The sequence below is a fragment of the Schistocerca gregaria genome, chromosome 3, assembly GCF_023897955.1.
Source record: "Schistocerca gregaria isolate iqSchGreg1 chromosome 3, iqSchGreg1.2, whole genome shotgun sequence".
NCBI lineage: Eukaryota > Metazoa > Arthropoda > Insecta > Orthoptera > Acrididae > Schistocerca > Schistocerca gregaria.
This window is the reverse complement of record NC_064922.1, coordinates 765,870,429-765,883,229: the sequence shown is the minus strand read 5'-3', so window position 1 is coordinate 765,883,229 and position 12,801 is coordinate 765,870,429. Positions and strand designations below refer to the sequence as shown.

The 12,801-nt window shown below is 42.4% G+C and overlaps 1 protein-coding gene across 1 annotated transcript in view; it reads right to left on the bottom strand.

The window, feature by feature from the left end:
- The window catches only part of LOC126354017 (ATP-dependent translocase ABCB1-like), a 282,194-nt gene that overhangs the window by 197,128 nt on the left and 72,265 nt on the right, over positions 1-12,801 (bottom strand). Inside the window, exon 6 of the mRNA XM_050003340.1 lies at positions 7,891-7,991. Within this exon, the coding sequence (XP_049859297.1) occupies positions 7,891-7,991 (101 nt within the window). The remainder of the gene's footprint in view (positions 1-7,890; positions 7,992-12,801) is intronic.

Sequence of the window (12,801 nt, the reverse complement as noted above, 5' to 3'; positions counted from 1 at the left end):
CGCACGACAACGAGCTGCGGACTTATTTGAAAATGCACTCAGGCCAAATTTTAAGCTCAAATTCTCTGATAAATAGAAAGTTTTCGTAATAAAATGACAGAAAAGATGGACATTTTAAACATCAGACGTATTGTAATAATACCATCCACCAATTTCTTTGACATAGCAGAAATGAACCCCTGTGGTGCTTGCTGGCTTTCTCATTAAATGTGAACTGGTGGTGACCTCAACTACGCACCCACAGTCTCAGAGTTGCAATATTGAGAGTTTTGGCTGGTTTCGTTGTCTAAGGGCTGGGATACGTAGTTGCCGCATTACAGGCCAAAAACTGCTGAGTCTACAGTAGAGGGTGTTACAAAAAGGCACGGCCAAACTTTCGGGAAACATTCCTCACACACAAAGAAAGAAAATATGTTATGTGTCCGGAAACGCCTTACTTTCCATGTTAGAGCTCATTTTATTACTTGTGCCGTACTGCCAGCACTTTTCATCCGAACTCGCTTCCATCCCGTCTCCCCATCCACGAGAGCTGTGATTGGCTAGAGCGCTCGCGCCATGTCTTCATGCCAACACACCCACACAAACAGAAGTACTGGATTTACATTTAAATAACTTGAAATTGTATAAATATTCCAACGGCGGGACCATAAACACACTCTACCACACATTATTAGATACATAAACAAATTAAATAAACATATATCAAAGGAATAGAACAAAAGGTAGGCCAGTAGCCTAATGTCTCTGTGCTTTCTATAAGACAGTAAATATTTAACAGATTTCTTCATGAATAGTATATATCGGATATAAAGAAAGACATAGACGAATAAAAATATTTACAAGCATGCTGCTACCGTTTTTTCGTGTAACTGTGGAGTACTTACGGCCTGACGCCATAGATAGAAATCGGCCACTTTGACCTCCAATAACTCTTGTACCATTCAAGTTACATGCCTGTAATTTATACCAGTTTAGGTTTACCCTAATAGATTTCTAAAGACATGTCGATTGACGAAATCGGATGAAGCGTTTAAATTTTGGAAATTCATTGCTGGGGGTTACTTGTATAACTTATCGTCAGATACTAAACTTTAAACTAATAAAGATATTGAAAATCTGATTACACCACCAGAAATGTCGTGCACATAATAGTAATGTACACGTTTCTTTTTGAGGTATCATGATTCATCTGGCTAGCATTAATTTCTATACGAACTGTGAAAGGACTGCCATTAAGGTTTCACAGAGTCCGCCATCTTTGGCGCTCCCGGCATACAGCGTCACCGAGGAATTCCCAGCCACGTGCTCGATGGACCACGTGCTCCGGCCGTTGTGAGGCAACATGTGGATGCCAACGAGATCGGGCCCCGGCTGCAGCAACTCTGAACTTACAGGGCGCCGCAACTCGCCCGTTACCTCACATGCTGTGGGGCTTTTGGCAGTTACCGCCCACCTAGCTGAGTTCAGGCTCATCTACTCTAAAGATTTATATGGTATTTATCGTAAAATGATGAGACATGGTTTTGGTCGTAAACTCTCGTACTGTAATGAACTGTGGAGAGGAGCTGCGAAAGATTCACTTATAAACAGATGTGAACGACAACTATACGCTTCCATCAAGGATGGGATTAAGCATTACTCCCGACAAGTAGCACAAAGCATTGACAAACTGGTGGCCCAGAAGATACAGAAAAGAAGTAAACCAAGAATTGAAAATGCCTGAACATACCCACTCTTGTTGCCAAAGGAAAGTCGTGTAATAATATTGGAAACTAGTTTTTAAAAAGTCTGGATAACTGGGCCATTGAGACTATGCTGTATCACAACAGGCCCAATGTGATTCTGTACGATACCATACCACACATTTCCAGAGAAATGTTCTTCAAAATGTGGATCCACATAGCTATGTGGGTTTTTGTCGGTCCACCGATGTGAGTCATGAGTGTCACTGACATCGTGAAGACTGAAAGTACATAATGTAATCAAAATTATCCGGAAACTTGGCTAAAAATGACTTACAGGTTCATGGCGAACGCCATCGGTAATGCTATATGGTGTTGACCCACCCTTAGCCTTGGTGACAGCTTCCAATCTGGGGAATCAGCCCATTCTTCACAGGCTGCTGCACCGAGGAGAGGTATCGTTATCGGTCGATGAGGCCTGGCACGAAGTCGACATTTCAAAATATTCCAACGGTGTTCTATAGGATTCAGGTCAGGATTCTGTGCAGGTCAGTCCATTACATGGATGTTATTGTCGTGTAACTACTCCGTCACAAGCCGTGCCTTATGAACGGGTGTTCGATCGTGTTGAAAGATGCAGTTGCCATCCCCGAATTGCTCTTTAGCAGTGGAAAGTAAGAAGGTGCTTGAAACATCGATGTAGACCTGTGCTGTGATAGTGCCACGCAAAACAACAAGGGGTGCAAACCCCATGCTTGAAAAATACAACCACACCATAACAGCACCACCTCCGATTTTACTGTTGGCACAACACTCGCTGGCAGATGACGATCACCGAGCATTCGCCATACCCACACCCTGCCATAGGATCACAGCATTGTGAACAGTGATTCGTCACTCCACACAACTTTTTTCCACTGTTCAATGTTTAAGCTCCTTACACCAAGCGAGGCGTCGTTTGGCATTTACCGGCGTGACATGTGGCTTGTGAGTAGCCGCTCGACCATGAAATCCAAGCTTTCTCACCTCGCGCCCAACTGTCATACTACCTACAGTGGATCCTGATGCAGCTTGGAATTCCTGTGTAATGGTCTGGATAGATGTCAGTCGATTACAAATTGCGATCCTCTTCAACTGTCGGTGGTCTCCGTCAGTCAACAGACAATGCCGGCCTATACGCTTCTGTGCTGTACGTGTGCCTTCACGTTTCCACTTCACCATCGTATCGGAAACAATGGACCTAAGGATGTTTAGGTGTGTGGAAATCTCGCATGCAGACGTATTACAACAGTGACACCCAATCACCTGGCACCTTCGAAATCCGTAAGTTCCGCGAAGCACCCCATTCTACTCTCTCACGATGTCTAATGACTACTGAGGTCGTTGGTATGGAGTACTGGGCAGTAGGTGGCAGCACAATGCACCTAATATGAAAAACGTACGTTTGGAGCTTCCGGATATTTTTGATCACATAGTGTAACAAGCTAAAGCAGACGAGCTTACCCTCGAAATTTACAAGATTTCTGTGACAGCCAATGGGCTGAAAATTTAGACATTAATTCGTAGATTTAATTGTTTATTTCTACTTATTTCGTTAAATTAAGCAACTCACGAATGTTAGCTGCAGTTCAGTTTGTGCTGACATACGATAAATAAAAATATTGCCTATTTCTCCTGAAACAACCTGTATGTCGGTTCTTATTAGTGTTTCTTTCTTAATTTTTTAACAATGTTTCTTATTGGCCCTGCATGACACCATAACATTTATATCACTTTCTTTTTTTGTTAACTACGTGTGTTTATAATGGGCTTCAATCACAAGGCCTCCATTCTGGGATACAAATATAGCAAATAAGTAATCACATCCGTTACCACAGAGTCCGTTGTCACCAACACGTTTTTATGTAAATCATGTGATTATTATAACTGACGATGTTAGAATACTAGCTGTCACGTTCCGCCGTTCCTTTCTATCAGTCATATAATTACTTTGGTTACTTTCTTACAATTTTAAAACACGTTAGTGGCATGGGGACTAATCAGGTCTGCAACCTGTTCGTGTTCCATATTAGAGCGTGACAAGCCTTGAAAGAGTAAAGTCCGGTAGCTGAAATCTGCTCAAGTACAGTCACGTGAAAAATGTATCAGTCAGAGATAATGATGTGAGCTAACAAAGTCTTTCAGACTACTGATGTCTGAGTAATGTTTTGTCATTCCTAATGAATATTTCCAAATCACTTTCACTGGTTTTCCAATTACACATCAATTTCTCGGTTAAGAATCATTGTAGCATGATGAGAGTTATCAAATTTAGGGCAGACGGATGCCCCACGCAACACGTCGAAGACTCAACTTTTCTTCTGACCCGATCAGTGTTCTGTTCTCTCTGTACATGTTAAGCGACACTGCGCATTTTACCAAAAGCTCAGTGAAGTTTAATCATACCACCTAATAATGTTTCTTTCTGTCCCATTCCAGGAATGTGATAACAATTAGTGTAAATATCCGTCTCCAAAACAGCTATGGATACCATGCGAATGCGGTTAATGAAATACACTACTGGCCATTAAAATTGCTACACAAAGAAGAAATGCAGATGATAAACAGGTACCCATCGGACAAATATATTATACTAGAACTGACATGTGATTACAGTCTTACGCAGTTTGGGTGCATAGGTCCTGACAAATCAGTACCCAGAATATCCTCCTCTGGCCGTAATAACGGCCTTGATACGCCTGGGCATTGAGTCAAACAGAACTCGGATGGCGTGTACATGTACAGCTGCCCATGCAGCGTCAACACGATACCACAGTTCATCAAGAGTGACTGGTGTATTGTGGCGAGCCAGTTGCTGGGCCACAATTGAAAACACGTTTTCAGTTGGTGAGAGATCTGGAGAATGTGCTGGCCAGGGCAACAGTCAAACATTTTATGTATCCAGAAAGGCCCGTACAGAACCTGCAACATGCGGTCCTGCATTATCCTGCTGAAACGTAGGGTTTAGCAGGGATCGAATGAAGGGGTCGTAACACATCAGAAATATAACGTCCACTGTTCAAAGTGCCGTCAATGCGAACTAGAGGTGACCGAGACGTGTAACCAATGGCACCACATACTATCACGCCAGGTGATAGCCAGTATGGCGATGACGAATACACGGTTCCAAGGTGCGTTCACCGCGATGTCACCAAACACGGATGCGACCATCATGATGCTGTAAACACAACCGAAAAAATGACGTTTTGCCATTAGTGCACCCAGTTTCGTCGTAGAGCACACCATTGCAGGCGCTCGTGTCTGTGATGCAGCGTCAATGGTAACCGTAGCCATGGTCTCCGAGCTGATAGTCAATGCTGTTGCAAACGTCGTCGAACTTTTCGTGCAGATTGTTGTTGTCTTGCAAACGTCCCCATCTGTTGACTTAGCGATCGAGACGTCGCTGCACGATCCGTTACAGCCATGCGGATAAGATGCCTGTCATCTCGCCTGTTAGTGATACAAGGCCGTTTGGATCCAGCACGGCGTTCCGTATTACCCTCCTGAACCCACCGATTCCATATTCTGCTAACAGTCACTGGATCTCGACCAACGCGAGCAGCAATGTCGCGATACGATAAACCGCAATCACGTTAGGCTACAATCTGACCTTTATCAAAGTCGGAAACGTGATGGTACGCATGTCTCCTCCTTACACGAGGCATCACAACAACGTTTCATCAGGCAACGCCTGTCAACTGCTGTTTGTGTATGAGAAATCGGTTGGAAAGTTTCCTCATGTCAGCACGTTGTAGGTGTCGCCACCGGCGCCAACCTTGTGTGAATGCTCTGAAAAGCTAATTATATGCATATCACAGCATCTTCTTCCTGCCAGTTAAATTTCGCGTCTGAAGCACGTTATCTTCGTGGTGTAACAATTTTAATGGCGAGAAGCGTATATTTGTACAATTGGGTATAAAAATGGGCGGTTGAAATTTTCTATTTGTATAACGCTACTTTTCCTTCTAAGTTAATTATGTAAGCGTAGACCAGGTATGAGTCAAAATCAAAGATACAGTATCGACAGCAATAGATGGTTTCATACCGCGTAAGTTAATAAGAGACGGGATTGATCCGCCATGGTACACAAAACACGTCAGAACACTGTTGCAGAAGCAACGGAAAAAGCATGCCAAATTGAAGAGGACGCAAAGTCCCCAAAACTGGCTAAGTTTCACGGAAGCTCGAAATTTAGCTTTTAATAGTTTCCACACTGAATCATTGGCTAAAAATATGGAAGAAAAACGAAAGAGATTCTGGTCGTATGTAAAGTACAACAGTGGACAAAAACAGTCAATACCGTCACTGCGCGATAGCAATGGAAATGTTAACGATGATGGTGCCACTAAAGCGGAGTTACTAAATGCAGTTTCCCCTTAATTGCTTCACGAAAGAAGACGAAGTAAATATTCCAGAATTCGAAACCACAACAGCTGTTATCATGAGTAACATAAAAGTAGATAGGTGTTGCGAAACAACTCAAATCACTTAAGAAATGCAAGTCTTCCGGTCCAGATTGTATACCAATCAGATTCCTTTGAGAGTATGCAGACACAATGGCTCCTTTCTTAGCAGTCATATACAATCACTCACTTGACGAAAGGTCTGTTCCTAAAGACTGGAAAGCAGCGCAGCTCACACCAATATTCAAGAAAGGAAATAGTTAGGCACTGAATCGCAGACCCATACCACTGATATCAATTTGCAGTAGGAGTCTGGAGTATATACTGTACTCGAACATTATTAATCACCTTGAAGAAAATGACTTATTGATACATTACCAACACGGATTCAGAAACTATCGTTCTTGTGCAACACAGCTAGCTCTTTACCCCCACGAAGTAATGAGTGCTGTCGACAAGGGATCTCAGATCGATTCCATATTCCTAGATTTACAGAAGGCTTTTGATACCGTTCCTCACAAGCGACTATTAATCAAATTGCGTGCATATGGAGTATCGTCTTAGTTGAGTGACTGGATTCGTGATTTCCTCTCAGAGAGGTCACAGGTCGTAGTGATAGATCGTAAATCATCGACTAGAACAGAAGTGATATCTAGCGTTCCGCAAGGTAGTCATAGGTCCTCTGCTGTTCCTGATTTACACAAATGATTCAGGTGATAATCTGAGCAGGCACCTTACATTGCTTGCAGATGACGCTGTAATTTACCGTGTAGTAAAATCATCAGACGATCAATTCCAATTACAAAATGATCCAGAGAGAATTTCTGTACGGCGCGAAGAGTGGCAATTGGCACTAAACAAAGAAAAGTGCAAGATCATCTAATGGGTACTAAAAGAAATCCGATAAATTTTGGGTATACGATAAATCTCACAAATCTAAGGGTTGTCAGTTCAACTAAATACCTAGGAATTACAATTACGGGCAACTTACATTTGAAAGGCCACATAGGTAATATTGTGGGGAAGGCCAAACAAAGACTGCGCTTTGTTGGCAGAATACTTAGCAGATGCGACAAACCCACTAAGCGACAGTCTACATGACAGTTGTCCGTCCTCTGCTGGAATATTGCTGAGCAGTGTGGGATCCTTACCAGGTAGGATTGACGGAAGGCATCCCAAAAGTAAAAAGAAGGGCATCTCGTTTCCTGTTATCGCGCAATAGTGGTGATAGTGTCGCTGATATGATACGCGAGTTGGGGTGGGAGTCACTGAAACAAAGGAGGTCTTCTTTGCGACGAGATTTATTTGCGAAATTTCAGTCATCAACTCTCTTTTCCGAATGCGAAAATATTTTGTTGACACCCACTTACGTAGGAAGAAATGACCATCATAATAAAATAAGAGAAATCAGAGCTCGAACGGAAAGATTTAGGTGTTCCTTTTTCCCACGCGCCATTCGAGAGTGGTAGAGAAGTAGTAAGAAAATGGTTGGATGAACCCTCTGCCAGGCAGTGTGAATTACAGAGATGTAGATGTAGACTATCACATTATCCTGAATTACGCCTAAAATTAAGTCATGTCTATAGATGAGATCTGTTCAGAAGACCGTATGGAAAATTATAAATGCTATACACATAGCAAAAACAATCATGCACTTAGTTCATATTCAAACTACAACTAGGCAAGTTTCGAAAATGCTGTTACCCGATTTGGGCGGGCCGAACATTTGAGGCTGACAGGCGTCAAAAGAGGATACTTATACTTACTCGGTCATACTGCTTGCGAACTCCCCAGTTTGCTGCGTATCGTACCAACCAATATCCTGCTGCAGCGCAGACTTCAGGAAGAGGTCACGTATGCGATGAACCTACACAAATAAAATTCTTGTCTTACAATATACATCTTCGACAGGCCACATGAAGCTTAAAAAACCTGGACATAGAATACAGAATTTCTATTTCTTATATTCCATTTGTAACACTCAAGAGAATCTTCGTATTTGCATTCTAATCCACACAATCTAACGGAACGGCCAAATTTGTACTGTCTTTAATGAATTAGATTTCTCTTTTTATCGTCAGCAATAATAGTAACTGTTATCGAGGGCTTAATGGAGTTGGAAACATGATTACCATGTAGCATTCCATCGACGGCAAGGACACCGGTTTACCACATGAGGCAAGTGAACGCGGTCTTGAAACTGGAAACTTCTGAAGTATGTGATAAGATCACGTAAAACTACTGTCACTCCGTGTTTCTCAAATTTGCTTTACTACTTTATAAGGCCTACCACAACGCTTTCTGTGAAGCGCTCCTGGTGCCACATATAACCACTAACTCTGTAGCAAGCAGCTGTCGACGTTGTGAAGTATTCTTGATCAAAGCTGTGAATAGTACATCGTTTCAAAGAGCACTGAAACGTTCTTATGAATGTAACGGCACCGAAAATAACTCTTATTTCATGCGCTACAGATTCTGAACTTGCTTACATCATTCACATGGGTGTTATGTTGAGAAAATCATGCAAGAACAACTATTAAAAAAAAAAATCACCGCTTTGATATGCGAGGCATTTGGGTAACAACATTCTTAATGTGAGACGTCAATTAGTACCATATACACTACTGGCCATTAAAATTGCTACACCAAGAAGAAATGCAGATTATAAACGCGTCTTCATTGGACGATCATATTATACTAGAACTGATATGTGATTACATTTTCACGCAATTTGCGTGAATAGATCCTGTGAAATCAGTACCCAGAACGACCACCTCTGGCCGTTATAACGGCCTTGATACGCCTGGGCATTGAGTCAAACAGAACTTGGATGGCGTGTACAGGTACAGCTGCCCATGCAGCGTCAACACGATACCACAGTTCATCAAGAGTGACTGGTGTATTGTGGCGAGCCAGTTGCTGGGCCACAATTGACCACATGTTTCAGTTGGTGAGAGATCTGGAGAATGTGCTGGCCAGGGCAACAGTCAACATTTTCTGTATCCAGAAAGACCCGTACAGGACCTGCAACATGTGGTCGCCGTGCATTATCCTACTGAAATGTAGGGTTTCGCAGGGATCGAATGAAGGGTTGAGCCACGGGTCGTAACACATCTGAAATGTAACATCCACTGTTCAAAGTGCCGTCAATGCGAGCAAGAGGTGATCGAGACGTGTAAGCAATGGCACCCCATATCGTCACGCCGGGTGATACGCCAGTATGGCGATGACGAACACACGCTTCCAATGTGCGTTCACCGCGATGTCGCCAAACACGGATGCGACCATCATGATGCTGTGAACAGAACCTCGATTATTCCGAAAAACCTGCTGTTTGTGTATGAGAAATCGGTTGGAAACTTTCCTCATGTCAGCACTCTGTAAGTGTCGCCACCTGCGTCAACCTTGTGTGAATGCTCTGAAAAGTTAATCATTTGAATATCACAGAATCTTCTCGGTTGTCCGTTAAATTTCGTGTCTGTAGCACGTCATCTTCGTGGTGTAGCAATTTTAATGGCCAGCAGTGTATTCATTATCCCGTGGTGTATCATGCATGTCTGTAGGACGTTGCTTAGTACATCGCTAAACAGAGACACTGTAAATAGTACTACACGCTCACACAGGCCGCGACAATAATAGTACAGTCTCCCCCTATGTGGGAATCACAGTAGTTGCGCGAGTGAAGGACGTAGACACTCAGTGATATATGGAGATCTGAGTTGGTCCTGGAGGCGTGCTCGGATACCCAGAGTGGTTAAGGAGACCATTGCCGCAAAGCGGGGAATGCTTGTTCGAGTCTCGGTAATGCATAAATTTTCATTTGTTAGTAAGGAATAGTGCAGCAGCAGTCTAATAGTATTCGCAATTCCAACTGTATTTCATCAGCCGTCCACATTACCTGTATTATTACTGCAGAATAAATGTGTTGTTGTTACCGCTGCCTCAATGATTCCACGACAACCGGAGAACTGTTTCTTTGTACCTCCTGCCTAAACAACCATCCGGTAATGTCATCTTGACAAGTTACGGGATGTAGAAGGCTCAAATCTCTCTGGCCCGTAACAAAAAGTATCTGAAGGGATGTGTAACTTCGAGAAATGTCGTGGGCCAACATACAACATCATCTGAACAGTGGGGTGAGTGGAAAATCTGCGGACCTTAAGTCGTCTTAAGGTGCGGCGACTTGTACTCCTGAGCTTGCCTCTGCTTAGTTGCAGCTGCTTCTAACCGGTCAAATCTGTAGGGTGGTTTCGGGATTCAGTCTTCAACCTAGACGTCTTAACTATTACCGTTGCTCTTGCTGAAGAACGCCGCTCCCCCTACAGTCGCCGACGCTTAAGAAGGCTTGCATGCTGGTACCGTAATTTTTAGGGCGCCATGCACGGCTTCGCTGATGTTATTGTGCCGCCGTTATTTGGTTACTGTACATAAATAAGGGTCGACGGCATCTTAGCGCAAACCATGTCGACGAGGTTGTAGCTGTCTGACGTTACTAGGGAGTAATCCGTTTCGAAATCTGAGAACGGTGCTGAATTGTAATATTCAGATGAGTAACATTATCTGCGTTCCTAGCAGAAATAGTTATTCCAGGCATGGATCACAGCATGTAGTTTGTTAAATGAGCGTATTGCAATAAAGTGTTGAGTAAAATATTTCATGGTTTAAAGAATGCGCTCTTTAAAATCATTTGTTATGTTCCTAGTTGGGATAACCAAGTCATAAAAAATTTAGCATTCTTATCAATTTCAAATAAGAATTTTAAAATTTTGCGTTATTATAATCGTGTGAGAAATTACTGCAATTAATATTTAAAGGCACTTTTGAAATCTGAAAATGTAAAAAGTTAATTGTTAGTAGAATCTTTAAAATTATTATGAAGACATGTGCTGAAACTGTAATAAAGGCACTGTGTTTTAAAGGAATATATCACACGCATTTCAATTTAGCCGTTCCAGTCACTAGGAGTTAGAAGTAGTTTGAATCATCAGTCTGCTGATTGGTTTGATGCGGCCCACCACTGATTCCTATTCTGCTCCAGTCTCTTCATTTCAGAGTAACACTTGCATCCAACGCCCTCAATTAGTTGCTAGATATACATTTTTTACCCTCTGTAGCTCCCTCTAGTGCCATGGAAGTTGTTCCCTGATGTCTCAACAGATGTCCTATCACCGTATACTTTCTTCATGTCAGTGTTTGCCATATATTCCGTTCCTCGCCGATTCTGCGTAAAACCTCCTCATTCCATATCTTGTCAGTCCACTTAATCTTCAATATCTCAAATGCTTCTATTCGCTTGTGTTCCGGTTTTCCCACAGTTAATGGTTCACTATCACACAATGCTCTGCTTCAAATATACATTCTTAGAAATTTCTTCCTCAAATTAAGGCCTATGTTAGATCATAGCAGGCTTCTGTTGGACAGAAATGCTCTTCTTGCCAGTGTTAGTCTGTTTTGGATGTCCTCCTTGTTCAAATGGCTCTGAGCACTACGGGACTTAACTTCTGTGGTCATCAGTCCCCTAGAACGTAGAACTACTTAAACCTAACTAAGGACATCACACACATCCATGCCCGAGGCAGGATTCGAACTTCCGACGTAGCGGTCGCGTGGTTGCAGACTGTAGCGCCTAGAACCACTCGGCCACCCCGGCCGGCCCGTGCTCCAACCTTCATTGTTTATTTTGCTGCAAGGTAGTAGAAATCCTTAACTTTTTCTACTTCGTGATCCCCAATTATGAAATTAAGTTTCTCGCTGTTTTCGTTTCTGCTGCTTCTCGTTATTTTCGTCTTCCTTCAAGTTACTCTCAATCTATGTTTTGTACTCATTATACTGTTCATTCCATTCAGCAGATCCTGCAGTTGTTCTATAGTTTCACTGAGGATAGCAATGTCATCAGCGAATCTTATCACTGGTGTCCTTTCGCCCTGAATTTTAATTCCACGACTAAATCATTCTTTTATTTCCATCACTGTTTCTTCAGTGTGCAGATTGAACAGTAAGGGCGAAAGATTACATCTCTGTCTTACATCCGAGCATTTCGTCCGTGGTCTTCCTTTTCTTATTATTCCCTATTGGTCCCTGTACATGTCGCAGCATAGGATTCTACAGCCAAACGATTGTAAAAATAAGCACAGCTGCTTTAATTTCTGACCACTGCTTGTTCGCAATGTAATTTTACGGTTTATCAAAATTTCATTCTCATGAAGACGCCCTTAGCAGGAGTCGAAACCTAAGTCAATCTACCAAACAGTTATTTGCAACCAGTTGGCTGTATAATCCTATGTTGAAACTAGGATACGGTTGATGAGTACCAGCCACTTTTAAAACTGTCTCGTTCATGTTGTATATTACCCGTCTCTCAATATAGCTTACCCTTATTTTCCTCAGAATTGCGAACATCATGTAACACTTGACACTATCTAACGCTTTTTCCAGGTCGACAAATCCTATGACCATGTCTTGCACTTTCTTTAGTCTTGCTTCATTTTCAACAGCTTCTCTGATGCCTTTACCTTTCCTAAAGAAAGACTGTCATTCAACGCACCTTCAGTGTTCTTTTATTCATTCTGTACATTATTCTTTTCAGTAACTTGAATGCATGAGCTGTCTAGTTGGTTGTGCGATATTTCTTTCACTTGTCAGTTTTTGCAGTCTTTTAAATTGTGTGGATGATATTT